Source organism: Purpureocillium lilacinum, assembly GCF_023168085.1.
Source record: "Purpureocillium lilacinum CBS 284.36 DNA, scaffold_2, whole genome shotgun sequence".
NCBI classification, from domain to species: Eukaryota; Fungi; Ascomycota; class Sordariomycetes; order Hypocreales; family Ophiocordycipitaceae; genus Purpureocillium; species Purpureocillium lilacinum.
The window spans coordinates 1,371,965-1,399,280 of record NW_027072112.1 but is presented as its reverse complement, the minus strand read 5'-3'; the positions used below and the strand labels follow the sequence as shown (position 1 = coordinate 1,399,280).

Here is a 27,316-nt window from a genome sequence, read left to right as displayed (position 1 = left end):
GGACGCGACAATCGAAACAGCACAGCCGAATTGAGGTTCGAAACTTGTTGAACGACATAGTATACCTCGACTTGGCGAACATACATCTGTACTAGTGACATAGCTACTTCAGAAAAAGGCTCGCTCGATCCATATACTCCATCAATTGTGGTGACCACGATGGCTCTGTGCACTTGGAAGACTAATAGTCGTTTTCCATATTCCTCAACGACGGCTTCGCGTTTCTTAATCTAATGCTTGCATCCTACAGGCCTGCGGCAAGAGTATATCCTCCATCAACAGTGATGGTCTGCCCGTTGAGGTACTGGTTGCCGGCAGTGAACAACACAGCCGAGGCCTTGCCAGGACGATTCGCCGGGACTTTTCCTTGGTACCTTTCGGTCTCCAACTTGCTCTTTTGAGCCTTGTCACTCTCACCGGCAGTCATCTCGCTGGGAAAGACGCCAGGCGCAATGCTGTTGACCCGAATCTTGAGTCCCGTGGCTGCAATATCGGATGCGAGCATGCGCGTGAGGTGGATTGCTGCCGCCTTGGACGCGTTATAGCTAAAGTGATGCTGCGATGTCTTCACCAGCCCCGAAATGGAAGTGACGTTGATGACGGTCGCTGACTAGCCTGGGTGGTGCTCCGTGCAGGCCTGTAGGAGTGGCAGTATCATAACGGTGGTGAAGTATGTCGCTGCCACGTTGGTGCGATACACGTTAACCCAGTCCTTAAAAGTTGCCTTTTCGTTGTCGAAGAGCGACTTCTTCTAGTCTTCAGCAGACTTGTTCTCTGTCACGGGAAAAGTCTCTCCGCTGATGCCAGCATTGTTCACAAGTATACTCAGGTATTCCTCCCGTGACTTCATTTCGTCGCATAGAGACGCGATGTCCTTTTTCGTGGTGATGTCGGCCTGTAGGCTAGTAATCTCGCCTCTCGCGTCTTGGCCGTGAGTTTCGGACGCACGATCCAGCTTGTCCTTGGACCGGCTGCAGATGTAGACTTTGGCGCCATTTGCTGCCAGCACCTGTGCAACCATCAAACCTATACCCGAGCCACCTCCTGCAGATTCAATGTGTTAGCACACCGTGCTCTTGTAGCGAGCCGGTTGTTTGGTCTTGAGCATACCGGTGACGAGAGCAACCTTCCCTCGACGTCGCAGAGCCTCTCCCTGGAGAGTTCACCCGTGGTCGCCATTGTGCCGTATGCGCCGGGGTGCGACTTGAAAGATGAGTAGCAAGACGAGTAAATTCGCTGTCTTAAATGGCTAGAGTGACAATTTGTGCTGCGAATGGCTCTCAAGGAGGATTGCACAAAGGCTGTACAGTGTGATGCTATGAGTCTAATATTCGCAGTGCAGCTAACTGGAGAAGCGGCTGTGTGCATTGTGACGTTGGGATTATGGCTGGAGGCACTGGGTCGCCTCTTAGTCTTTAAAGAGAAGGAAATGCCATGACGCAGATGTCTTGTCGGTCTGCTGTGTGCGCCTATGATGTGCCCTTCACGGTGATGTCACACGCACTTGACTTCAAGTAGCGGCCTGGCGACTTCGCTGTCGGGGCTATAGTGAACGATGCCATGGTGAAATCATGGACGGCTGGGCGAGGTGAGACGGGGCTTGTCAGGTGCGATCGTGATCGCGTGGGCAGGATTGCGTACTGGCTGGGACTTACAGCGCCTCTGGGAGGGGCTCGATTAAGCACCATAGAAGCTCCGTCTTGTGGGAGTTTTTTGCCCGCTGGCCAGAGCCTGGAACCGCTGGAGGCCCTGGGGGGAACAGCTGAAACGTGCTGGAATCCTGCGTTCAGTACCAACGGGCCCTGTGGCGCAGCGTAGGCCCGGGGGACTGCGGAGCGATTACAGCGCACAACAGACGTGCTAGAAGCAGAAATCTGGAGAAGCTGAGTCAATGACGACACCAGCCAATATGCGTGTGGTGTAGCACTGCAGAGTCATTCTGCCGCTGCGGTCAGTTTTCCGATACGAGATACAGTGTACCAATAAGCGCAATCCAGGCCGTAAGCCCGGATCATTGTCCCCGGGGCACACCCAGATGCCAAGGTCGAGATCGCCAACAGCAATGAATGGTCTTCGCGGCGTTGAGCAATTTGCATTGTGACGGAGAGGCCTGTGTAGCATGTTCGCCTTACAGATGTCCTCGTCAACTCTGCGCCACCCTCAAGGAGCATGGGAATCCGCATCCTGGTTCGGACGCAATCACGAAAGACTACCGCAAGCTTGAACAATGCTACAATGAAGTCGTCGATATTCCTGGCAATCACGACAACCAGCAGCGGTGTGGGAACTAGTTTACTTGGCACCTTGCTCGCCACTCGGCAGGCGAGGAAGTCGTTGTTTACCCTGCCTTCGAGAAGCACCTCGGTGCTAAGGGCAAGGAGATGGCGGGATACGACCGCATGGAGTACCACCAGGTATGTTGTTGTATGCCGTCAACACTGACCCTCAGTCAGCCCACATTAGTGCGATAGGTCAAGGAGCTCCTTAAATCGTTTTCACGGGATGAAGTCTACTGATGAGGAATACGTTGCGAAATTGAGAGAGATATGGGGCTCGCTCTCCAATCACTTGGAGGAGGGCGACATGACGACGCTCGAAAGCAATCTGTGGTGGGCGCGAGGGGAATACTAGTCAATGGCAACGGCTTTCGGCTACACGACAGCTTTTGTGCCGTCGCGCAGCCATCCTAGCACGGGCGTGCGCGCGCCTCTTCATTGCTCTTCCAAACAGCACCTTGGCATAGGTAGGATCGAATACAAAATGTCGTCTCGCCAGTCGCACGATTCCTTCTTTCCGCCGCAGCCATAATCTCATCGATGAAGACGTACTCTTCCGGCCTGGGCAACGCTGCGCTCTCAATATTCTGCTTTATGCGACTAGCAGTCTCGTTGTCGAGGCGGGTGTCGATGAAGTACAACTCATTTGCGCTCGCCGCTGCCACGTATGGAGTATCCGGGCGCCACAACCTGGAGGCCACGCCATGTCTCGATGACCTTTGGCAGGTACCTGCCCCGATACTCCTCTCGAAAGGTTGGCGGTCCATCGCACCCGCATGAGCGGGCGGTTGGCGAGCCCTCGCATGGTCGGAAGGGGTTCAGAAGGATAGTGATCAATAGCGTGGAGATCATTGCGGCGGAATAGGAATACGCCGCTTGTGACTGGATTTACATTTCGTACCTGGGTTCGCACGGTCTATATACGCTGTGTTCCATACCCGTTGGTCGAGGACCCGGGCGGGGGCGAAGGCATGGCCAACGTACTGTATGGAATATTCCGTGAAAGGTCAGTGAATTGCAGACATTCGAACCATTCGACAGGGGCCATCTGGTTACGATTAAGGCTGTTGGTCGAGGGGAACTCATGCGCAGGGACTGATCAAACGGCCTCTGGCCAGTCCCATCAACGGCTGCTCTTTGATCGGATATGTTAGCCGGCAGGATGAGTGCCCAGTGGCTGCAGGTTTCATGTGGTGCCAAGTAGTCAGACCAGACAGCGACGTACACTGTAAGGGCTGGGCACTTCAGGGGATGTGCTTGTTACCCACAACAGGGCCGCGGCTCCCTTCTGATTTAGAAACTCGACAGTGCCTTCCATCAGTAGTCTGTGCCATCCGTGGTGTGACTGTACGGCGGGCTGCACACATGTGGGACACCGCTGCCTTGAGCACACTCGTGGGCGGACAAGTCCGACATACTCATGGCGGAACTTGAGGGATCGAACGGATGAGCAAAGCTGCTTAATCATCGCCGATTCCCGATGTCAAGTCTCAATGTTTGGTGGCAGCATCATGCCTGGATCATTCCGGCGCACATGGCGTTGCAATGGAGGCATCATTGATCTGAGGACCCGCCCAACACACCAGTGACACCACTGCTGGGGGATTACTATGGGGCGCTCCGTTATGTCGTCACAATGCGATGCCCAAAGCTCCCCGGAGCTCAGCGTGTATAACGTATATACGAATTGATGATGGCGCATTCGTTAATGCTCATGTCAATTCGACTACAACATCAGTCTTCCTATTTCCCCACTAATTGATTCATCGCCAACAGAACAGCCATGTCTAGAAGATTCGCTCCCATGATCGCCGCAGCTGGTGCCGCCGCAGCTGCCGTCGGCATCTATCGCAGCAAGCAAGGAAAGGCAGCCGACAGCCAAGATGGACCTTCTCGCAATCCAGCTCATACCAAGCGCGACCTGGGCCTCGGAGGCGCTGGTGTCGGGGGCAACCAGGTGGTCGGTAGCGCTGAGCTGGGAGCTTCTCGTGGTCGCCCCGACCAAGATCCCGAAGCAAAGACAGGAACAACGGCCTCACCGTCGGAGCTCCCATCTGGGGGAGTCGGAGGAGGCGAAGGCGCAGGTGGGAGCAATGCCCGACGAGTGCAGCTGCCCACAACTGGCAAGTCGCAAGACGCGACGGGGAACATGAAGAGAACAGTCAGAACATGAGCCGCAATCCCCACCATTTGACTTGCATGACTGACCGCTTCACAGGGCGTGTCCGATACGATGGATTCCCTAGAGAACAGCGTGTCATCGCTAGGGTCATCGGCCTCTACGGATCGGCCCGGGGTCTTGGGAACTATATCGGGAGCCTTTGGCCACGGTGGGAAGAGGGCAGCGGACAAGGCTGAGGATTCGGTCGTCCACAATACCAGAGACATCAGTAAGATGGGGAGTGAGGTGCCATCCAAGAAAAGGGCCCCGAAATCGGCAGACTAAAGCGCTATTCCCGGATATTTTGCTTTGTCTGCTAAAGTTGGTTAACCACGGCGTTGTACCTGTCATATTGCCCCCTAGCGATGCTTTCACTTCCAGCTACGTGCGACGGGGAGGCCGGTATATAATCATTTGCGATGAGCTACGCTCGCGATGTCATTGGCAGGTCCTTTCATGTGAACGCGCCGCCAACTGCAGCACATTCTCTGGACACATTTCAACATGCGGCCTGTCAAGGCTGGGGAAGTATCCGGGCAATGGTCACACCACACAATAGTTGGAAATGCCAAGGAATTTGGTATGAGATCTCAAGATCTTGGCATCAAAGACGGACGGGACGAACAACACAAATGAGATGCAATTGTTGACCTTTGCAATGGTTGTTTCATGGTACTATAATTACGGCGAATTTTATGTTACGCTTTTCCGGCCAAGGGCTTTGCACCTCGAAGACGTTTCTAGATCAATACTTTGTGCCAAGTGTCGAGTTGTGTCTTGAACTCTGCCACAGGCCACGGGCATTGTCTCTGAACAGTTGTTGCCTCAGCTTCACATCGCCTCCCACCAGCTCCAATAAATGCGCGTTCCAAGGGCGAATATCAAGTCCTTCGAAACGTGTATGTGGCCAGTCGGAGCTGTATACGACCCTCAACGGCGCTGCGCGGAACAGTTCACTCGTGACAGAATCCAGGTCGCTGTAGTTTGGCCCGGGTAGCTTGGACACGCGGTATGGTGCCGAGACCTTCACCCACGTCCTGCCCTGCTTTAGCAGGCGGACCATGGCACCGAAACCTTCGATCGAGTACGGGTCTAGCTTTTGAGGATCCCCGGTGGGCTGCGGCATCTTCGGATCTCCAAAATGGTCAAAGACGATGCGGACCCCCAGCGTGGGGACGAAGGTCTCTATAGATGGGATGAGTTCCATGGGTGCGTATAGTTGGAGCACCCAGTCGAAGGGCTTGACGGCTTCTGCGTGTACCCTCAGCGTTCGCTCCAGCTCGTCGACCGACTCGGTGGCATTAATGCTCTGCAGGTTGATTCGGACGCCTCGTACGCCGACTCGGTTCCAGTCTGCCAGCTGTGCTGCAGTCGTATTTTCGACGTCGAAAACGACCACGCCACGCGCCCTCTCCGGCCCATACGCCTTCAGGGATTCCACCAGCAGCGTATTGTCTGTTCCGTAGATGGACGGTTGCACCATGACCACATAGTCGCAGCCGATGCTGTGCTCGAACACGGAGTTCTCCCAAACGGTATGAGTGCCTGGCTTGTACGCCGCATCGGGTAGCGGAGGGAATCGGACTGGGTCGATGACATGAAAGTGCGAATCCCAGGAGCCCTCAGGGAGTCTTGTCGCGTTTGAACTGCACAGACATGGCGGTGCTGTTCCAACGGCGGATGTCTCATCGGTGCGCGAGCCGATTGTGGCGAATGCGCCCAAGGTGTCGACAGCCAAGAGCGGAAGCAGGCCAAGGCACGTCTGCAAGCTCTTGAACGGCCGCATTGTTGGCCAGCTGCCGGCTCCGGACGCAATCGAGGCCACGACACTGGAGAAGACAACGTTGCAGTGTCATGACGTGAGGGCGTATGATGTTGTTTATGAGGAAGGGGCTTGCTTCCCCATCAAGGTTAGAGCCCTTTGGTCGGTGGGCTTCTGGATTAGACTCGGGGACTCCGTGCCGTGCTGGGCGGAACGCCCTGGGGCGGTGATGGTGGAGCATCGCAGAATTGCAGCACGGCGGCCACTGCCAAACTGCGTGCTTCGTATTACCGGCGCTAGCAAGCTGATCTGCAGCGTACTGAGTGTGATGCCATTGTGCTACTTCGTCGCATGTCCGGCCAGAGAGCTGACTGAGCCTTGCTGCTGGAATGCGGCCGAACTGTGATCTCGGTGCCTCCACTGCGACCGCCACAAGAATGACATGTTCCGCGCCCTTTTGTCCCTGCAAGCCGTCCGTGCTCCCGCCACTCAAACTGACGTTGGTATTGCATGCCATTTCGTCCCACAAACACGCGGGCTGTGCGGCATTAGTCTCGGATCCCAGACCCGGCCATGCGCTAACCTCAACCCCCAAAGAAGCCCCGAATTCTCCAAATGTCTTGCTTATTTGGGCAGGAGCCCGGTGAGAGCCTGCGAATCCGCCTCGACCGGGAGTGGGCTGTAACTCGCGCAAGGATGCCTCATTGTGCGAGGATTGGACCGTGATTTTCCACAAGAAGTTTACTGCACGACTGCCGACGGGAAAGCACAGGGGCCGAAAGGGCATCTATAGTTCATCTCATAAGCCCGAATTGATCGCTTGACTATTACACTAGCTTACCGCCAACACTCGTCTCGCCTCGCAGAACGGCCATTAATGTGATGGCAGCGGCTTTTCCGCTTTCACTCTGGTTCTCCATCGTCGACCCGCCAATGTGCGGCGTCATGATGACATTGTCCAAGTCCAAGAACTCGCGATGCTCTTCCAACGTAGGCGGTTCCTTTTCCACAGCGTCCAGAACCGCACCCCATAGACGACCTTTTCGCAGTTCATGTAGGAGCGCCGCCTCGTCCACGATCCCGCCTCGCGCGGCGTTGATGAGTATGGCGTTGTCTCGCATTAACGTAAGCTCCCGCGCGCCGATCAGCCCCCGGGTTGACTGCATGAGCGGCACATGCAGTGTAACCACATCCGCCGTTCGCAGAAGCTCGTCCAGAGATGCCACGCGCTTGTGGGGGATGTCAGGCCAGATGCCGTCTGGGGCCACAGGGTCGTATCCGATGACGCTGGCTTCGCATGCGCCGATCCATTTCCGTGCAGCTGCGTGCCCAATGTTGCCCATGCCTACCACGCCGATCGTCTTTTTCAAGAGGCTCATGCCCAATGCATTGCTGCGCACGACTCGTTCGCCGCTTCGAATGCGGCGATCTAGCTCCGTGACGCGCCTGCTGAGGGACAGGGCCAGCGCAAGCGACAGTTCCGCAACGGCTTCCGAGTTGAGGGCCGGTGTGTTGTGGACCGCGACGCCGCGCTCTTTCGCGGCGTCAAGGTCGATATTATCGACGCCGACACCTTGCTTCACCACGACCTGAAGTCGCGATGCTGCGTTCAAGTCCTCGGCGGTGATGCGCGTCTCAGAGCGGACCAAGATTCCACCGGCGATTTCCCGCCAGTGCGACTTTCTGGGATCATCGGGCGGTACGACCTCGAGATCTGGTTCAGATTGCAGCAATGCCACGGCGTCCTTGTGGTAGGGGTCGAGAACACAGACTGTCTTCTTGGCGGACATGGCGGTTGATGAGAGCCAGTGCAATGAGCATTGACGAGTGCCGATGGACATCACCCATCACGTCGCAACCAACATGCTTTATATGCTCTGTTGGGTGTGCTCCGTGTGCCACTGCCGCTTCTGGCAATAACGACGGCCCCACCATCCGGGCGGAGGCCGTCCGTTGCCGGCGACTTTCCGTGGCGGCGGGTGGTCGGAGACCGAGTCGGCTCCGCGGCGACAGCACAAGCCAGCAAAGGTCACCCAAATTAGCCTGAACACTTCACGGCTCCGACCCGGGGATGCGATTTAAGAATACCCACAGTCCATCCGCTATCGTGACGACGGAGCAGTCGACGTTCATGAAGGCTGTCTCGTACCTGCCATTGACCTGCAACGCCGACGGGCAAAGCTGAATCATTTGATCCTACTTCCCCTCATATTGCACGACCGCAATGGCAAAGGCATCCGATCGTATCATCACCGCGTTACGGCAGTACACGACGTATGCTGGTTGGCAAACCGCCGCTGATCTCCCACTTTTGGAGCCCAACTAACGATTGCCCAGATGCGATGTCTCTGACGCGCTCTGCAAGCTCAAGTACCCTAACGGCGGTTTCCTCTCAGGCTTGACCATGTGGTCGCCCACTCGGCAAGCTGGACCGACTAAGATCGTGGGCCCGGCTTACACGGTCAAGTATGTCAAGCTCGACGATCCGACTCCCAAGCTGCCGACACACTATGTGAGTAGATCAGACTTCTTGGAGGTGACTCACGTTCCTGCTAAGAACAGTGCGCCAGATCGATACTGTACCTGAAGGGTCCGTCATCTTCGTGTCATGTCCGCCAAAGGTGCCCAATGCCGTCTATGGCGGACTCATGTCGATGCGGGCCAGGGCCAGCAAGGCGGTTGGATCCGTCATTGACGGACGGTTCCGCGACTTAGAAGAGCAACGCGGCTTGGGCTTCCCGGTTCGTAGACTCCTCAAACGTGAATCCTACGCGGCAAGTACTGACAGTCTAGATCTTCGCGCGTGATGTCGGAACCGCGCCGCCGTACGAGATCGTTAAGGTGACGGCAGTAAATGTTCCCGTGAGGCTCCAAGCCGAGGAGCAAGACATTACCATCAACCCCGGAGATTATCTTATTGCCGATTTGAACGGCGTGGTAGTTCTGCCAAAGGACTTGGCAGAGGCTGCCCTGCCGCTGATGGCAAAACAGGTGGCGGCCGATACCAAAGTGGCCGCGGCACTCCAGGAAGGCATGAGCTTTACGGAGGCAAGTGCCAAGTTCAGAGAGTAAAGAACCGCGTGATTATACCCCACGGCTTAATGGCACTGGGATCAGCAACGTGCGTGTACGAGAATTTCTAGCGGAAAAAATAGTTACATTCCTACGTTGTCAAGTCTGAGCTACACTTGATGCGAGCTCAGTACTTCCATGACAACCTCCACCAGTTTCCCGGGTACACTAAGGAAAGGGCTGTGAGACGCCGCAAGCCTGTACTTCCTGACCTTGACTCCTTGCTCCTCTACCTTGGTGACCATGATGTCCTGAACAAACGCTGGGAGGGCTTGATCCAGCTCACAGACAATGTAGGTCAGTGGAATGTCACGCCATGCGACTCTGTCGCATTCAATCGACGTATACTGCGCTGTGTGACCGTGAGCAACTCGCAAGTCATCCGCCCATTTGGCTTCCTCTGGCGCAATGTCGTTGTAGAGGTGCTCAATTGGATCCACCCAGATGACTGTATAATTTGGCTGTGACACCAGATACGGCGGCAGATTCCCGCCAAACATGCCGGCGAGGGAGTCGCTCTCGGACGGAATGAACGCGGCGATGAGGATTATGTCGGTGACGCCGCCCTTATCAGAGCTCGGGTCGACTGCAAACTCGGTGAGGGCGGCAGAGCTGATCATACCTCCCCATGAGTGTCCAACGACGGTAAGATGGGTACCCGAGGCTACCTCCTTGGCGACAATGTCTTTGACAAATTGCACATCGTCGTGGATGGCAGCATTGGGTGGTACGACGCCATTATTTGTCGGCAGGCGTTCGCATATGACTCTGAGCCCCTTGGTCTGTAGACCTGAAATGAGCTTGTGGTAATGCTTCGGGAGATGCCAAGCTCCCGTTATGAGCAGAATGGCCTCTTTCTTTGCCATGAGGAAGCTGTGATTGTTGCGCTGTGCTTGTGGTCTATGGCGAGAGTCACGCTGCGTATAAATCGGCCACGAACATGAAGGACAAAGAGGCCCTTGGTTAACGTGCAAGACTCAAGAGCCGCCAACTGGCGGGAGATCGACGCACGACCAACTGAGTCTCGTATTTTATGTAAGTTGGTCCCCAAATGGCGGAAGACGGACTAGATGGTGCGATCCTTTCCCCAATGCAACCCGACTATTTAGTCCCCGATCGAGAAGAACGCGAGTTCAAACCGAGGGTTGGCATTTACAGGTCGCGGCCCAAAATCTCACTCGTCCGTTCTCCAATTCCCCGATGTGGGATCGGCAATCGCTATTTTGATATTAGTGTCGACATCGAGTGACATGCACTTGCCTTAGTTGACGCTAATGCGATTCATCGGGACGGCCAGTCCGAGTTTCTTCACCATTGAGAGAGCGTATGAAGAGAACCTGCTCTCCCACAACATGTGACGGTCGGCAGTAAGAGAACACCATTTATCACATGATTGCCTATGATTTGCATCCGATTGCGGTTCATCCGATTTGGCAGCTGTGTGTGCATACTCAACCCTTCCTGGTGTATCCGAGTCTCTCACCCATCAGCATCGCTATCAGGACAGTCAAAGCCGTGTACGCCGACACGTCCAACAGTCTCTTCAGCTGGGCTTTAGCGTTCGCGATCCACATTTTGTCAAGCCTTTTGTTGATAACCTCTGTCTGGTTGATAAATGGTACCTCCTCCGCTGGCACTGGCCTGCCCAGGAACTCGCACAACGGTTCCCAGCCTTGACTCACGTGGTACTCGAGCAGTCTTTCCTTGGGCACGAGGAGCCTTACCTTGTTGTAATAATCCTCAAAGCTCTTCCGCCCGTTGCTCTCAAAGTTGCCGTGATACAGCGCGCGATGTAGCGTCTGGAACATCGGGTGGTTCCAGCGGTTGGGCATGAGGAGCAGCCTGGCTGTCAAGCCCAGCAGGGCGTTGACGAGACTGTTGTCTGCAATTTCCAAGGTACTCTTGACAGATCTGAACACTTGTCAGCAGAGGTGCCTATGTCAGTCCTCCATGTACTCGAGAACGCTTCACCTGTGCCACCCGTCCACATTTCTCACAGTCAATATGATCTTGGCATCGGGGTACGCGCTGATGAGCTCCTCTGCAAAGTAGGCAGCCGGCATGTCAGTGATAGCCTGAATAAACACGTCAGAGCCCTTGAAAATAGCAGTGTTCTCTCAATGGGAAGTGTTCACTTGGCAATGTCCCAAGACCCGATCGAACTCCGCGCGCCCCGGCACATTGCCAATGCCGTCGCATTTCGCTCGAAGACCGTCTAACCAGAATTTGCAGTCTTGGGGGCGAAGCCAAGCCGCGTCAAACGTGTGGTACGTGTGATTGAAGCCAAGCATCATGAGAGCGTCCCTGAGAGCTGACGGAGTCAGGCACAGGGGCGTGCAAGGTGACTGCTGGGTGAGAATACTCACATCTTGTACCAGTTCGACTGTATCCCAGACATATAACCTTCATTGGAACGGAGCGTTCCGATAACTGGACCCCTTCTGCCATGGCAGAGATGCTGTTTGCTATTGGCATGCACAAGTCTGCTGATGGGACTGCCGTTCCAGCAGGGGGGATAGTGGCCGTGAAAAGGTGTGAGCAGCCGGGGGCGGTCAATACTCTACTATTGCCGGACTTGATGCCTTATATATGCTATTTAGGCACTGCAAACCAGCTACGGACGTGAACCCTGACGCAGACGCAGACGCAGACGCTTGCGCCCTCGCAATTAGCCAGCGCATTGCACCGTGTCTGTGGCGTCGTCTAGATCCATAGTCTGAACCAGCAACTGCACACAGAAGCGATTCAGGTCGTCGTGTGACTAGCTTGAGAGAGGTGACTGGCTCAAGCGAAAGGGCCGAGCCAACGGCCCGCAGCAAGGCACAGCGAGCTACCAAGGGATTCGCATTTCTGCCTTCCCAAAACGCTCTGTCCTGCGGCAGCATGACACAATGTTTCATGCAATTAAAGCCACGCCATGCAACGTTTGTCAATTGAGTTGGGTTGTTGTCGAAAACTCCCTAGGCTCAGGGCACACTTTGTAAGCGGTCATCCCTCGAGTATGAGGTTATACAGCTCATCGACCGAGTCGTGCGCCACATTGTCTAGGTACGGCGGCGGCTTCCGCCCCGATACGGACGCCTCAACGACCTTCTGAACGAGGCAGCCAAATTCGCTGCAGTGCCGCGCCATGGCCGTCATTTCAACACGATCTTCGTCTGCTCGGGCGGTCTGGCCCTCCCACAGCTCCTGCCAGCGCGAGATGGCTCTCAGAATGGCTGACGAGGTGACGGGCATCATGGACATGAGGTGCGCCGAGATCGCAACCGAACTGAGGGCTGTTAAGGTCAGCAATGGTTCACGAAACGGTGTCGCCGAGCCCTACCGAAGATGGCCAGCTCGAGGCCGGTGAAAGCTATGAAACTGAATGCCGTCAATTCGACCGGCTGCCAGCGATCACCCATGAGCGTTTCCGTCAGCGCTCTAAGCGAGGAGAGACAATACGGCGCGCCCCGTGTTTGCCGCCTGTAGAGACCAACATCCGCGTCTGTAACGTTCTTTGAATCCCACAGCGCATGCGGGCACGGGAGATCGCAGCGCATTTCTGCCGTCGTCGTGAGCGGTAATACGTGGAACATGCCGCACTGGTGCCAGTCCGCCAGTGTGATCCACGTCGCGGTTCTGACAAGACTTAGCGAAGGCGCTACACCAAGATGGCGAGAACTTTACCTGATGCAGGTCTCGTCGGCAAGGAACTGCGCGCTACGCGAGCTTGCGGAGTGCCTCTTGTTTAGCAAACCAAGGCGACGAACTGCGGAGACCAGCGCTGGGAGCCGTCGGATTCGGTGTCGCCGTCTGGCTTCGACGCTGTTCTGCAGGAAGTGCACTTGGTGAATGAGAAGAGCGGCTTGCAACGTCTCGAGTACAGGTCTAGTTGGCTTTGGATCGGTCGCCATGACATCTGCGAGCTGGAGGAAGATGTATTCTTCTGCAATGCGCAAAAACGACTTGGCGGATAAGGCGTCGTCCCTCGGGGGTGACCTTATGGCTCCGCACAGTGACACTCCCAGAACCAGCAGCGGAGATGTGTCCTCGGACCCGAATGACGGCATATGCACGACGGGGACGTAGTTGTGGCTAAGTCGAAAGAATGTCGAGATGAAGGTGCGCAAGATGTGCGGCGCGAATACAGACTGAGCAAGGTCAAAGTCAAATGGCTGGTTGTATGAGGGATCGCTGACGGCAAGTGTTGCATGAAGGGCGTTTAGCTCCCGTATGATCTGCTTGGAGAAAATTTCCAGCGCGGCAGTACCTTCGGAGGTAAGAGCTGGGATGAACGCGTCTGTTACTGCCGACGGTGTAGCTGACTCGCAGGGCCGCTCTCCATCTGCATCATCGAAAGCAAAGTTAAACATGGGTGGAAACGCCCATGGAATGAAGCCAATGTCCTCAACCACGAGCGATGGCGGACTTTCGTCCAGAGAACTCATGTCCAAGTCCATCTCTGGAACTCTGTCGTTGACGACCTGGTTGTTGTCGAAGCAATCCAACATGGTCTCTCGCTTGGGGTCCGTCAGGCCTCGCAAGAACGAGAGCTTCGGGTCTGGCTGGCTCGCGCTGCTCGACAGAGAACGTTCTAGCGCAATGCTAGGTGTGTTGTGTGACGAGGTGGTGGAAGCTGCGTCGCGGAACCTGCACGTTACGCGACGAGCCGTGCAGCGTGCACACGGGTATACCTTGTCGCACGAGACCTTGCTGTGAAAGCAAGCCTCGCACGCTCGGGGTTTCTGGCCGCGGCGGCAATCTGATATCGCTGCGCTCTCGTCCTTTTTGGCGCAACTGAGAGTATGCTTGCGGCAGACGTCGCTTCATAGAACACCATGAGCTGCCTGAATGTGTGACCAGGACTACGTGTAGGATAAGGCACTCACCCTCTGGCAAACCGTTTCTGGCAATATTGGCATTTGAACCGGAATACGTCGACATCTGTGATTTGTTAGAAGAAATAATTACGTGATCAAACGCAGAGTCCTGAGCCTGAGCGTGCTGGTGTGAGGGCATGGCGGCTGAATAGCTACATGCGTGCTGCCTCTGTGCTGGGCTGCCCATCCATCGTTGGTGTGGAGTTGTGTGCATCGTTGCAATATCCCAATCAACTGCCCCAGGCTAAGGAGTCACGGCAGGGATAAACTCACGAGTGGCCTCATGCCGCCGCAAGTGCGTGTTCCGCTGGTACCGTCTGCCACAAGTCGAGCACACATACGACTTGGCACCCGCAGCCGGCCGGGTCGCGGCCCCACCTAACGGGACCGATCTTGCGGCAGCTAGCATCGCCAGAGGCACGCGACGTAGTGGCTGGTATGGGACGATGGTTTCGTATCATGCGCTTGGCCTGGCTGGCCATGTTCGAGTCCTGGGGTGTAGGTGGGAGAGGAGATGAACGAGGTGGGTTTTGTCCGACGCGTCTGAGGCTGACGGGTGGGTGGGTTTTCACCCTTTGCGCTCGGCTGAACCCACCATGCGCCCAAGCCTTTCCGGATGGGGACATCTCGTGGTGCCCTGCACAACGTGTTGTGTCCTGAGGATACGGGCGGCTGTCGCGGATAGCCAGTCGCAATTGAGGAGTTGGAATTTCCGTGTTGCATTTTTGGTCCCCTCTTTCTGGTGTCAACTTCAGAAGCAGTACATTTGCACTCGGAGTTGATCCAAGCTGTTGTTCGTGCTGCTCCCATCGTGTAAGTTGCCGTTCCCGCATGGAATCGACTTCCCGAATCCTGAAACACGATGCCTTTGTTCGTGCTGTTGTTCTGACATGAGACTAACTGCATACGGTCCAAATCAAAGGCGACAGGTCTTTCAATTCCGCACAGCCGAGACGATGCGACTTTACTATTCGCTCGCAAGTACGTCTCTGCATCGAGAAGACGCTCACGTATGCTGACGAACTAAGTCTGCAAGAGACGGCCAGTTCCGTCATTGGCACTGAATTACCACCGCGCAATCTGTTGTCCGGCACGCACTTACGACGGCCGGCTCTGCCGTCGTTATGCCCATAGCACGGCAAAACAAACCCTGCCGGCCGTCAAGCACGGCGAGGTGCTGTCTCTGACTGAAAAGAAGGATACCTCAAACGCGGTCGAATACGTTCTGTGAGTTGGTACCCATGCTTGACGCAGCCCGACAGTCAAATGCTCATGGCATCTTCAGCACCACCTTCGATGCCATCGTCAACTGGGCGCGCCAGGGTTCTCTCTGGCCTCTTACGTTCGGAATCGCCTGCTGCGGCGTAGAAATGATGCATGTTTCGATGCCGCGTTACGATCAAGACCGTCTGGGCATCATATTTCGTGCCTCTCCTCGGCAAGCAGACGTGATGATTGTCGCGGGCACAGTGACGAACAAGATGGCCCCCGCAGTACGACAGTGCTACGACCAGATGCCGGACCCCAAATGGGTCATTAGCATGGGTAGCTGCGCGAACGGTGGAGGGTACTACCATTACAGCTACTCGGTGGTGCGTGGCGTGGACAGGATCTTGCCGGTGGATATCTACGTCCCAGGCTGCCCGCCCACAGCAGAGGCACTCATGTATGGGGTCTTCCAGCTACAGTCTAAGATGAGGCGGACCAAGATTACTCGTATGTGGTATCGTAAGTAGAGGGTTTGTAGGAAATCAGTGTATTGCTAGGCGGGCGAGTGGCACCAGACAAAGAAACATGATCGACACAAGTGCGTCCCCTCCTGCTTTTGGGCAACTTCACCTGTACGTCAATTTGGTCCTTCAACACACAAGGCGTCTATCCTCGGGCGAATGTGATCGAGTCAGGCCTCTATAAATACCAGGAGGGATACACTAATCTTGGATTAAGCCTCTTCGGCAGGAGATCATCAATGTATTCCCCAGCCTAGAGTTTGCGGGACCTGAGAGCAACTGCATCTGAGCGGCTACCCGGAACGCGGCGGCGATGGCTCCACAACACTAGAAGCACGAGTCGTGTCGGCCGCGGTCGACGCCACCCAACTTTAGCCTGGATTGCTTCCCCGGATTCCACTGAACCCCCACACGCTGGCCCATCAGTGAGGACCCCAACCAGTCCAGGGGCACCGGAGTCGGACGTTGGGCCCCCTCACTCTCACGGCTTTGCGCTGGCCCAGTTTCTGCTGCAATGCTCAATTGATGAGTGCCTTTCTCAGACGTGGATAGCCGACCGAAAACGTGTACAACCATACAACACTTACCAGCCATGCAAATAGCACCACCTCCGCGACGCTCTCGTGAGGGCTGCTGGACTTGCAGAAAAAGGTCAGACCAGCCTGGGCATCAGCAGACTCACCACTGGGCGACAGCTAACCAGCCCGCAGGAAAAAGAAGTGCGACAGCAGCGCACACCCTTGCCACAACTGCTCCAGGCTCGGTCTCGAGTGCCAGCGGGATGTTAGGCTGGTCTGGGAAGATGACTCCCGGCGAGACGGGATGCGCAGAAGAGGGCCAGCCAAACCGGCCACTGGGTTGAAACGGAAATGGGGAGGTGAAGACGCAGGAGCGCGCGCTGCCAGGCAAGAAAAGACCGCAGAAAGCGATATCGACGAGCCACTGGACATCAGCACAGATCTGATTCGCTCAGCTACCATTGCCTCTGCGTCGGGGACGATAGCTGGCCTTGGCATATCGCAATGGCCGTTCGAGCTTGACGCAACAGAGTCGATGCTCCTCGACCACTACATTCAGCGATTCTCGCGCACATATCCAGCATTCTCAGGGCCAACTAATCCCTTTCTGCGCGTGATCCTGCCGCTGTCGATGCAGAGCCGGGTCGTGCTTGACTCCTTACTCGCATTGGGCGGCGTGCAGAGCTGGGACAACGGCGGGTTTGCCTTGGAAGGCGCAATGCTGAAGCTACGACAAAAGGCACTAAGAGGGTGCCACGAACTCGCGGGGCGCATGAGGGCAGGAAGAACTCGATTCGAGGATGGCGATGACTTGACGCTCGCGGGCGCCCTCGTCGGAGCACAGCAGTGGCGCAGCCACCCAGACGACATCTCTACCATGCTTCATCTCCTGACGAGCTGCGTCATGCTAATGCTTTACGAGAAGCTCGCCGGAGAAGACAAGGAGAATGGAACTTCGCATTTGCAGTTTTTCTCACGGCTATTCCCCGGGGATATGCTTCTTCAGGCGATGGCCGGCCTTCACAGTGGCAGCGCCCCCGAGCAATCTGCCACTCATGCATTCCAATTCGTCACGAACCTCTTTCTTTATAACGATCTCGTACGATCAACATCCTTGCGAACATCGACATTCTCCGACTTTTATTTAGCGGACGGGCACATCGACCCAGCCGGCGTTGATGACCTCGGTGGGTTGGACAGCATCGACAGCAAGGGCGACCAGGACCTGCGGCGATTCGTGTTCCCGCGACTCATCACTCGTATAACCGCGGGCGATCTTACAGTGACAGACCAGGAGATTGCGGACTGGGACGGTGCTCTGGGCTGGCTGCCGAGTTTCTCGCTGGCTCCGCCGTTGGAGCTGGATCCGTACGAGCACATCCCCACGGCGAACCGCGACATTGTAACGGATCCGCGCTATCGGCATCTTGACAGCTTTACCTGTCCGCGCGAGTGGAGCGAGCAGAGAATTACGTCGGAGCTGTACCGCATCGCGGGAACTGTCTACAGAAAGCAGTGCGTTGGTCGTGTGGGCGGTCTCTCTTCAGCGTGTGCCTGGCCACACGACGCCTGGATGGGCAACCTTCCTCTCTGGGCAGTGCAGCTGATTGACTTATTACCACCAACCTCGGCGTTTCAAAACACACTTCTGTGGCCGATTGGCATCATTGCGAAGGAGCTGACTGTCCTCCATGACACGGAGAGGGCGAGCATCACGAGGACTCTGAACGCGCTGGAGAAGAGGTTCCAGATGCGGCACTTTGCTCGAGCGAGACAGCATCTGCAGACTCACTGGGCCATGTGCGACCAAGGCTATGCATACAATGATGGGGAAATTCTGTGTGGATAGTGTAAATGGGACGCGCCAGGAGTCAGCACCAGCCTCCGATGACACGAGTTACAGGTCCCTCTTCATGCCCACGATGCCACGAGTGGGCGGGTCGCGATGGCGCTGCACAATGTCGATGGCTTCCGCATGGATCAGACCTTGGTCGACAAGCCGCATGACGTATACCATCGTCCACTCTTGGCAGCGCTTCGTCTTGACCTGCGTGACGTTAGCACAATTTGATGCACCGAAAATTTTAAAGAGCCGTACACCATCAATCGGGCGGCGCAAATCCTGTCCCTTCGGCGGCGGGGGAACGCGAGTCGCCTCCAGTCTCCAGTTTCGATCTCGGCACGGCATCCACCACGGGGCCGCCACCAGTGAAGTCTCCATCGTAGATGTTCTCCGTATTGACATTGCCGAGAAGAGCTAGCCTGCGCAGGTCGTGCGCGGTGCTGCAGTCGAAGTTGCGCTTGAACTCGAGCACGAAGCCGGACATCAAGGGCTCCCCCACGACCTGCACGATTGTGCCGGCGCACGAAGCGTCTTTAAACGACGGCACCGCGAGGTCTTTATCCGCCAAATTCGCGTGTGGGATGAATATTGCAAAGTGCGTGCGGGAGTTGGGGCCTCCAGGATGGAGAGCGAGGTATACAGAGCCCGACATGACATGCGGATGTAGGGTGGTGGTTCACTCTCTGGCGCCAAACGGACGGCTGTACGCACCAATGTGTTGGTTCGCTGTTGCCTGGCAAACAAGACGAAATCACACGCAAGCTCACCTGACACAGTTCGAGCAATGCCTTAGTCTCGATCTCAATTATGACGGCGACCGCCGTGAATCTACACTGACTCCTCAGCGAATTATTATGTCCTGACTCATACCACTTAATAGGCTCCTCTACTTTCCCGACTTGTCCAATGGCCTCATCTCGTGCAGTGTCTCGCGAATGTACTTGATCTGCTCCTCCGCCCACGCCTCCACTTCGCCCACATTTACAGTCTCAACAAGACACATGCCCTTCTTGCCCTCTGGGTCGTTCGCCTTGACATTCTCGTCGTAGCGGCGGCGCAGGGCATCGGCTGTGATGCGCGCGCGCTGCGCAAGCACATCAAGGCGATAGGTCGTCCACTGATAATACAGCTCCGAGAGGTGCGACTTGTTGCGGACGTTGGCGTTGGTCGTCTCATCAGGAAGCATGGGGTTCCTGGGGCGGAACGACGTCACGATCGTGACGCGCTCGGGCATGTTGTCGACGGGTGCAGCGGTATGTGTGATATACCGGCCCTGGAGCAGGACAGCGCAACCCTGCACGTCTCCCGTTAGCGCCGCAATTCTGTAAGCGCATTGGCGAATCTGAGGGTCAACGTACCATTTGCGGTGCCTTCACTTTGAGGGTCGTGCCATCGCCCTTCATGAGCTCCGTCTCGCCGCCCGTCATGTGTCGCGCGTCAGACAGCATCACGACACACACCCACGGATGTGAGTCCTTGTGCCACTCAATGATGGGCTTAGTCTGGTCCGTAACGGCCCTCTTCTGGGCCTTGTCTGCCTCAAAGGCGCGAATGGCCTCCTCGGTCGCTGTCGGCGGCTCCACCGGAGTGCTTCGTACGGCCTCGAGGCCTCCAGGTCCCAGCTGCACGTTGGTGTGGCTCACTTCGTAGTCCATGGCCGGCACGAGGTCCACGCCCGCAATGCTGCTCACAATCTTCAGCACCTCGGGCGAGTACCAGAACTTGTGAATGAACGGCGCATAGCGGGGGGCCATGCCGCGCAGCTGGACGGAGCCGGGCCGCGTGTAGTGCAGGCAGTTGTCCAGCACCTCTGGGCTGAAGAGCTCCCGGCGGTGCTGGAGAACGGCGTCATGAGAAAGCAGCGGGAAAGGTTCTGTCGTGGCGACGTTGGAGAGGGCTGTGGGCTCAAGGCAGAGATCCTTCATGGTGAGAACTGATGAGGGAGGGGAGAAAGAAAGGTGCCTGGAGGCGTCGAAATCGACGGCGGCCTTGATGCTGGAAACATTTCCAGACGGTTTGGGTGCCGGCGACGCCGGAGCCGGGTCAACTGCAATTGGGGGAGACATGATGTTGGTGTTGGAAGTGAACAAAGCAGTGAGCTTGTATTCTTTGAAGACATGTAGGTGACGCTCACGGCGTTATATATCGGGGTGAGTTAGAAACACAGTCAAGGCACGTAGACCTAGATGTCCAAAAAGGGTAATTTGAGACGCCGAAATCCGGGGATCTGGGGCGGAGGACTGGGAATCGGGATCCTCCTCGTCTCGATGCTTTCCCCGTGGGATCTCACCACGCCAAACGCAATTGAGCAATTACAGGCGCCCGAGGCCTTGACCCTGTGAGCCGCGCTCCGGCGTCGGAGTGTCGGCATTAACTCAACAATGACAATTGAGAATATGCCGAAGGCCCGGCTGGCAAGCCGGCTTCGTGTGTCATGAGATCTCTCCCGGATGAAAGCGCGAGAGCAATATGCTGGAATGGCCGTCACACGGGCTGACTGCCAACCTACACCAAGCTACAAATGGCACATTTGACGCGCCGTGGATGCTCCCCGACTGCCATGCGCTAGGCTCAAAGCGGGACATTTGAACCGCCAGGGTTCTCGTCCCCGGATGGCGGGCCACACTATTGGGCCCATGGCGACAAACGGCGAACGTAACGACGGGACTCAGACAGGCTTCTCCGCACCGGCAACGCTGGTCACACTCTGGGGAAGCGGAGAAACGAACCAACAGCCTCCGGACCCCAGATCATGTTGAGTTTGTCGCAAGATTTATCTGTATGATGGCTTCGCCGACGGGCGTTCGGGATCCACGTGCACACTCCGCGCGGTCCCTGATGCCCCCACGGTGGCTTGCGGAGAGAGTGGCTCCTGGAGAAAACCCGCTAGCGAATAATGGCGTTGCAGATTCCAATCGGGGCAAACACCATGACTTTTTTCTCTTTACCCGTAGCATCTGGGTTAGCCGACAGTCCGGCACGTCCAAGTGTATAAAGAACCTGGTTGCCGACGCCTGGGGTTGAGACGTCCGAGACGTTGAGCAGACAGGAGCCGTCGTCCCAACACCTCGATACTATTATACTTCAGCAACGGAATGGCAACCAAGACGGACGTAGACCACCAGGAGAACCTCGCCGAAGTCGGCCTCGACAACAGGACCGATACTCACAGTTCGCACCAACATGACCCTGACAAGGGCACTGCTGGGCACGCCAACTACCATGGCATTGACACGAGAGCAGTGTCCATGGGGGCGGATGAGGTGTACGAGAGGAAGATTTCCATCATGAACGAGGCCCTGATCGACCTGGGCATGGGTTCCTTTCAGTGGAAGGTCTTCGCCATGACAGGTTTCGGCTGGTTCGTCGACAATGTGAGTCCTAGCCACTTCATGCCGCTTGATCTCTATGATCTGACAAGCCGTCCCAGCTCTGGCTGCAAGCCATCACCATCATCACACCACCTGTGCGGACCGAATTCGCGGTCAAGCGCATTGCCTTTCTCAGTGTCGCCAAATATGCTGGTCTCGTCATTGGGTCGAGCTTCTGGCCCATGACGGCAGACTTTATCGGCCGCCGGCCGGCCTTCAACATCACCCTCCTCATCTCCTCCATGTCTGGCCTGATTGGCGCCGGAAGCCCCAACTTCGTGGCCATCGCTACGTTCTGCGCCGGACTGGGTCTGGGCACAGGCGGCAACCAGCCTGTCGACAGCGCCATCTTTCTTGAGTTTGTCCCGGCGACGCATCAGTACCTTCTCACTATGCAATCGTCATTCTGGTCTGTCGGACAAGCTGTCGCGGCGCTCATCGGATGGTAAGGACACTTCTCACTATAGGCAAGTAAGCAATGCTGATCTAACAGGCCCATGATTGCAAACTACTCTTGTCCCACAAACACGCCGGCCGGGCAGTGTGGGTACCATGAGAACTTGGGCTGGCGATACACGTTCTGGACGTTTGGCGGCCTCACCCTTGCCATGTTCCTCGCCCGCTTCCTGTTTAGGGTACCGGAGACGCCAAAGTATCTACTCGGCAAGGGCCGCGACAGGGAGGCCGTTGAAGTTGTCCAAGCGATTGCAAAGCGGAACAAGACGACAACGTGGCTTACCCTGTCGCACTTTGAGGCGGTAGACGCTCAGATCGCGGCGCAAAGAGCCGACGAGGCCGAGGTGGTGGCGCCGCCCAACTCAGACTCCAAGAACATCGTCAAGCGGAGCGTTGAGAAGTTTGCGCCCCAAAAGATCATGGCGCTCTTCTCGACGCCGCGGCTTGCATTCTCGACGTCACTGATGCTGTTCTTGTGGTGCTCCATTGGCATGGCGTACCCATTGTACAACTCCTTCATTCCCATCTACCTCGAGAACAAGGGCGTCGCGTATGGCGCCAGCTCCATCAACACCACCTACCGCAACTACGCGATCCAGGCTATCTGCGGCATCCCGGCATCCATCCTGGGTGGCTTCACTGTCGATATGCGCCGTATCGGGCGCAAAGGTACTGGAACCCTGGCCTGCCTGGGCACAGGCGTGTTTCTCTTCCTCTTCACGCGGGCGCAGACAAGTGCAAGCGTCCTGGGCTTCAGCTGCGCCATTGCATTCTTCCAGAACCTCGTGTACGGACTGCTGTATTCGTACACCCCGGAGCTGTTCCCGGCGCCGATCCGAGGTACGGCCAACGGCCTGGTGGCAGTCTTCAACCGGATGAGTGGGTTGATGGCGCCCATCATCGCGGCGTATGTGGGCATCGACACGGACCTGCCCGTGTGGATCTCAGCGGCGCTGTTTGTTGTGGCTGGCTTTGTCTTTCTCATCTTGCCGTACGAATCGCGGGGACGAGCTGCTTCCTAGATACATGTAGCTAGAGCAAAACAATACGAATGAAACCCCGTTAAGACTGGTCGTAAAAAGATGGGCAATGGGATAGTGGTATTAACGGAATTCATGAAAGAGCCACCCTATCCCCCATCTCGGCCTGTCAGGCTGCTCATTCACCGTGCCCTCATCCTCATCCTCATCCTCGTACATGTAATCAGTGCAAAATCGCCTCCTATAGCCACTATCCTCCATGTGTTCCAATCGCTCCCTGAACGGCTCGAACAAGCTAATGGCAGCATCTACAGTCTTTGCGAGGCCAGGAACCTCATCGGCAGAGATGTAAAACGTAGCGCCCATATCCTTCATCACTTCAGACTTATCGTCCATGGTCAAAGCATATCGCATTCTAACATCCCATAGATCCGGTGCATGCGGAAGCCAAGGCTGACAGACTTCATCTTCATCGTACTGATGCTGCAGTGCATCTTGCGTGAAGTTTGCTACCCACACACCTCCTGTCGTCGGGAAGGCAACGTGTACTTTCGAAGGGAAATGATAGTCGTAGATAATTCCGGTATCAATTCTGCTCCTATGCCGAAAGTACAAATCCCAGTTCGGCCACCACTGTGCGCCAAGCTGGACCATACGAGAGGCGATGTCATCGTCTTCATCCGGCGCCCGCGCGGTATCGTGCGTGTTCGGTAGCCCGAGATGTTGAAGATCCACGGCCGACGGGTTTTTGAGGAACACGACGCCACCTGTTGAGGGTAACGCAACAAGATATCCGTCGCCGCCGAATATGTTGGACCTCCAACACCCGCTCGGGATGCTGTGAGATCCGCCGTCCATGGGACTCATGTAGTGAATGTTCTGGTTGCCGCCGTCTACCCAGCATCGTGGGACATCTGAATGGATTTCAACGAAGCATTTATCTTCTTCGCAAGGGCGGAAATCTTCGTCATATGCGTATGCGTTGCAGATTCCAGCGAGAAGGGCAAATGACAGGAAAAAGCAAATTGGTGGCCTTGCTCGATTCATGATAGCGAAGGTGAAGAATAATGTAGCGACATCAGTAAAGTCTTGGGGAACAAGAGTTGTGAGCGGTCGCATTTAAACGAGCCACGAAGAACAAGTCCTCCGTGTTTGGAGTTGTTTACGTGACGTGGCCTCGACAGGTGTCAGCATTCGGCGGCAAATGCAGTCGTCGGGACTCGGGAGACAGTATGGTGTGGTGGCGACTTGTCTTGTCGCCCAGGACCAAAAAAAAAAAAGACATACATTCAGCGTCTGGCTCAAGGTAGCCCAAAATGCCGAATGATTCCGATCACCCTCGTCACCTTCGAAGCCGCCACCGGGTGATCGTGCCGGGACGTCGCTAGGTGGGCTTGGAATCCGTACCCTCTGCGGGCTTTGTCGAGCTCTGCGACGCTTTTGCCTTCGCGGCTTTGGCCTCGTCGAGTTCCGCGGTGAGTTTCTTGTACTCAAAGAACCACTCCTTCATTTGTGCATTTGTCCCTCCCGCAGTCAGCTGACCCTTGATGTATGCCAGTTTTGAAGCGATGTCTTGCATGGAAGTCATTGTGCCGGATTGACAATCGCGACCACGCAGGATCGAGGCCGAGACGAGAACTTGATGACCGCGTCGCGTGGTCGAGACAAAAGATGCTTGATCGGTATCGGCGATGGAAGGGTTGAGATCGTGGCTGCCTAGATCCCAGAGAACAGTGAGTCACTAGTGTTGCATGCTGAAGAGAAGAGGCAGTGCTGGTGGTTCGGACGCGGGCGGGGATTGCGATACAATCTGTAACCATCACGTGAAAATTGTAAGACATCAAGTGCAGAAAGTTAGACCACGAAATCCTGAGACTTGGGAGATGGTGAATTAAGGTGTAGTCTATGTACGACAGATTGTGTGTCTTCCATTACGAAGACCTGGCTCCCAGCTTTGCTAAATGAGCCACACAAATCTCAACACCTTTTGCCCTTCGTCTTCTACTCGTTATAGCCTGGCGGCGCAGTGCCTTTGCCAAGCGGGCCGTCTGGCTGCGGAAACTTGGAGTCGGTAGTGAATGGCTCCCTACTGCTAAGAGACTTGACGCGCCCAAGCATCACCTCTACGTGGCGGAACGCGGCGCTGGGCGCATACTGCGGGACCATGTGGCCAGTGAGAGCGACGCCGACGTACGTCAGGCCGCGCTCGGTGTGCGTCGTACCAAAGACGCCCGCCGCGGCGATGGTCGCGTCCTCGCCGCGAGTGTGGTAAGGAACATAGAACGGCTCGACGGGCTTTCTCTGGAAGCCCAACCGTCCGCCCCAAGTCATGTTCTGGATGGACATGAGCGTGCCGTTGGCGAGCAGGATGAAGTCGAGTGCACCGTGGCCGATGATGACGTTCTTGGTGCGATCGACAACGCCGCCCAGCACCGTGTTGGACGATGGCGGCGACTGGTCTCCGCCCTTGACGAAGACGGGTCCGCCGCACTCCGCCCATTTGCGGTCGAGGGGAGCGTTGATGGCCTTCTTGACATCCTCACGGTCAAAGTAGATAGAGGCGCCCTTGGGGAGGTAATCGAAGCTACCGGGGAAGCCGAGCACGTCCCAGAGCAGCGGGCACGTAGTGGCGACTTGGTACACGTCGAAGCAGGGGTTGATGTCCGTGACAGCCGCCTGGATGGCGTTCATGAGGCTGCCATCTTCGCAGCCACTCTTTGGCTTGCCCGTCTTGGGGTCGATGCCGGGTAGTGGGTTGGGCAAGTGACCCGACGGCGGGTAGGTGAGGAACTTGGACCGGAGATCGGCGTAGCCGCACCTCCGATCGACGTCGTGGAGGTGCCGCGTGAAGGATTCGTTGAACGGGAAGAGGTTGTGATGGTAGTCCGTGAACGGCACGGCGTTGATGTCGCTGAGACGGTCGGGGCCAATGGAGGGGTCATAGATGATCATGCCCTTCATGTTGAAGTAGGTCTTATCCTTGGCGTCAAGCATGGCGCTCGCGATGTACGGGCAGTACATGCCACTGCTCTGGTTAGCGTCAAAGAATACGTGGTGCGGCATGACGGGGAGACGAACGCGTATGATTCACCGGTGATGTACACCTTGTACCCTTGCATGGAAAAGGTGTTGATGAAGTTCTTGAAGAAGCCCATGAACTGCCTCGCGACGTCCTCTTCGTCCTTGGCCGTCACGTTGCCGGTCGAGAAGCCCGTGTTGATGGGCTGCTCGACCCAGAGCATGTTGGTGAGATGGTGCCATCCCCACGGGTTGGGCACGGGCTTGTATGTGCCGTACTGCCACAGGAACGGGCCGTTTTCCTGCAGGAAGCCCTCGAGGGATGAGCAGCCAGGCTATGAGTGAAGATAAAGTTAGCGATGCAAGCAACGGCTTGGAGCAAGATGTGAGGGGAGGGACTCACGCCGCCATTGAGCCAAATGACAATCTCCTTCTTAGCAGCCGGGTTCGGCGACGGCTGGAACCAAAAGTAAAACTTGTCGGGCCCGTCCAGGTCGTCCGAGATGGACATTTGCCCGGCGTACGCCTCGCCAATGTCAAAGTCCACGTCCGGGATTCCCGTGCCATTGATGGCGTACTCTGCGTGATGCCGTGGTCAGCAAGCTTTGATCGCATCATTCCCATGTGCCGAGATTGAGATTGAGTTTCTGATTCGCTCCATCGCCAAGCTCACTTACTCGTCGTGTTGGAACTCGCAAACTGCTTGGCGACGGGGCCGTCCCGCGTCCACTTGTCGAATGGGACGCCACGGTGGGCGAGAGGCTGCGTCGGTGGCGCGCTCCGGCGGTATCGGTCCGGCGCCGCATCGATCACGGTGGCCGCAGCCAGGGCCGACGCGAGGAACTGCCAGCGCATCTTGGCGTTTGTGTCTCGAGGCGCAATGGACTGGACGAACGGAGATGACGAGAACTCTCGGACGAGAGCGGGCGAGAGGGCTCAGTTCCCTTCTTGTACTACTCTGTGCCTTCTCCGCGTCTGTGCCCGCCTGGGCCCCCTCAGAGCGGCCAGCGCCGTCGCCGCCGTTGAGTCGCACAGAAACCTTGGAAAACCTTGGGACCTGATCGCCCCGGCAGGGGTACGAGAGCCGGGCTACGACGTAGGTGATGACCCGCCCGTAGATTTCCCCCGCGATTATGGACCAACAAGGCAAGCGGGAAGCGCAAAGCTGGATCCCAATAGCCCGCCATCCAATCCGCGGGCTGGGCCGGACGCGGTCCCTTTTGATTAAGTGACGCCCCCCGAGAGGAACTTCTGTAGCCGAACAGGT

At 56.4% G+C, this 27,316-nt stretch overlaps 13 protein-coding genes across 13 annotated transcripts; 3 read left to right on the top strand and 10 right to left on the bottom strand.

Moving 5' to 3' along the window:
- Positions 1 to 244: 244 nt before the first annotated feature.
- On the bottom strand, positions 245 to 1,021 carry PLICBS_002243 (uncharacterized protein; the record flags this gene model as incomplete). The annotated part of the gene is made up of 2 exons (XM_065599986.1): positions 245 to 606; positions 826 to 1,021. 2 exons carry the CDS (start codon positions 1,019 to 1,021, stop codon positions 245 to 247), a joined length of 558 nt encoding a protein of 185 aa, XP_065456058.1.
- Positions 1,022 to 5,182: 4,161 nt separating this feature from the next.
- On the bottom strand, positions 5,183 to 6,223 carry PLICBS_002242 (uncharacterized protein; the record flags this gene model as incomplete). The annotated part of the gene is made up of 1 exon (XM_018321874.2): positions 5,183 to 6,223. One exon carries the CDS (start codon positions 6,221 to 6,223, stop codon positions 5,183 to 5,185), a length of 1,041 nt encoding a protein of 346 aa, XP_018179354.2.
- An 803-nt stretch (positions 6,224 to 7,026) lies between these two features.
- On the bottom strand, positions 7,027 to 7,989 carry PLICBS_002241 (uncharacterized protein; the record flags this gene model as incomplete). Its single annotated transcript, XM_018321873.2, has 1 exon — positions 7,027 to 7,989. The coding sequence occupies one exon, from the start codon at positions 7,987 to 7,989 to the stop codon at positions 7,027 to 7,029; it is 963 nt and encodes a 320-aa protein (XP_018179353.2).
- A 434-nt stretch (positions 7,990 to 8,423) lies between these two features.
- Positions 8,424 to 9,271, top strand: PLICBS_002240 (uncharacterized protein; the record flags this gene model as incomplete). Its single annotated transcript, XM_065599985.1, has 4 exons — positions 8,424 to 8,473; positions 8,537 to 8,711; positions 8,770 to 8,940; positions 8,993 to 9,271. The coding sequence occupies 4 exons, from the start codon at positions 8,424 to 8,426 to the stop codon at positions 9,269 to 9,271; spliced, it is 675 nt and encodes a 224-aa protein (XP_065456057.1).
- Positions 9,272 to 9,381: 110 nt separating this feature from the next.
- PLICBS_002239 (uncharacterized protein) lies at positions 9,382 to 10,137 on the bottom strand (the record flags this gene model as incomplete). The annotated part of the gene is made up of 1 exon (XM_018321871.2): positions 9,382 to 10,137. The coding sequence occupies one exon, from the start codon at positions 10,135 to 10,137 to the stop codon at positions 9,382 to 9,384; it is 756 nt and encodes a 251-aa protein (XP_018179351.2).
- Positions 10,138 to 10,722: 585 nt separating this feature from the next.
- PLICBS_002238 (uncharacterized protein) lies at positions 10,723 to 11,680 on the bottom strand (the record flags this gene model as incomplete). The annotated part of the gene is made up of 4 exons (XM_065599984.1): positions 10,723 to 11,182; positions 11,243 to 11,346; positions 11,425 to 11,582; positions 11,638 to 11,680. The coding sequence occupies 4 exons, from the start codon at positions 11,678 to 11,680 to the stop codon at positions 10,723 to 10,725; spliced, it is 765 nt and encodes a 254-aa protein (XP_065456056.1).
- A 579-nt stretch (positions 11,681 to 12,259) lies between these two features.
- Positions 12,260 to 14,272, bottom strand: PLICBS_002237 (uncharacterized protein; the record flags this gene model as incomplete). Its single annotated transcript, XM_065599983.1, has 3 exons — positions 12,260 to 12,542; positions 12,941 to 13,847; positions 14,143 to 14,272. 3 exons carry the CDS (start codon positions 14,270 to 14,272, stop codon positions 12,260 to 12,262), a joined length of 1,320 nt encoding a protein of 439 aa, XP_065456055.1.
- A 1,342-nt stretch (positions 14,273 to 15,614) lies between these two features.
- Positions 15,615 to 18,230, top strand: PLICBS_002236 (uncharacterized protein; the record flags this gene model as incomplete). Its single annotated transcript, XM_018321869.2, has 2 exons — positions 15,615 to 15,849; positions 16,837 to 18,230. The coding sequence occupies 2 exons, from the start codon at positions 15,615 to 15,617 to the stop codon at positions 18,228 to 18,230; spliced, it is 1,629 nt and encodes a 542-aa protein (XP_018179349.2).
- Positions 18,231 to 18,278: 48 nt separating this feature from the next.
- PLICBS_002235 (uncharacterized protein) lies at positions 18,279 to 18,876 on the bottom strand (the record flags this gene model as incomplete). Its single annotated transcript, XM_065599982.1, has 2 exons — positions 18,279 to 18,428; positions 18,574 to 18,876. 2 exons carry the CDS (start codon positions 18,874 to 18,876, stop codon positions 18,279 to 18,281), a joined length of 453 nt encoding a protein of 150 aa, XP_065456054.1.
- Positions 18,877 to 19,110: 234 nt separating this feature from the next.
- On the bottom strand, positions 19,111 to 20,149 carry PLICBS_002234 (uncharacterized protein; the record flags this gene model as incomplete). Its single annotated transcript, XM_018321867.2, has 2 exons — positions 19,111 to 19,518; positions 19,583 to 20,149. The coding sequence occupies 2 exons, from the start codon at positions 20,147 to 20,149 to the stop codon at positions 19,111 to 19,113; spliced, it is 975 nt and encodes a 324-aa protein (XP_018179347.2).
- Positions 20,150 to 21,319: 1,170 nt separating this feature from the next.
- Positions 21,320 to 23,073, top strand: PLICBS_002233 (uncharacterized protein; the record flags this gene model as incomplete). Its single annotated transcript, XM_018321866.2, has 3 exons — positions 21,320 to 21,598; positions 21,655 to 22,040; positions 22,089 to 23,073. The coding sequence occupies 3 exons, from the start codon at positions 21,320 to 21,322 to the stop codon at positions 23,071 to 23,073; spliced, it is 1,650 nt and encodes a 549-aa protein (XP_018179346.2).
- An 81-nt stretch (positions 23,074 to 23,154) lies between these two features.
- On the bottom strand, positions 23,155 to 24,619 carry PLICBS_002232 (uncharacterized protein; the record flags this gene model as incomplete). Its single annotated transcript, XM_018321865.2, has 2 exons — positions 23,155 to 23,945; positions 24,439 to 24,619. The coding sequence occupies 2 exons, from the start codon at positions 24,617 to 24,619 to the stop codon at positions 23,155 to 23,157; spliced, it is 972 nt and encodes a 323-aa protein (XP_018179345.2).
- Positions 24,620 to 25,032: 413 nt separating this feature from the next.
- On the bottom strand, positions 25,033 to 26,904 carry PLICBS_002231 (uncharacterized protein; the record flags this gene model as incomplete). The annotated part of the gene is made up of 4 exons (XM_018321864.2): positions 25,033 to 26,056; positions 26,110 to 26,384; positions 26,453 to 26,628; positions 26,727 to 26,904. 4 exons carry the CDS (start codon positions 26,902 to 26,904, stop codon positions 25,033 to 25,035), a joined length of 1,653 nt encoding a protein of 550 aa, XP_018179344.2.
- Between the last annotated feature and the right edge of the window lie 412 nt (positions 26,905 to 27,316).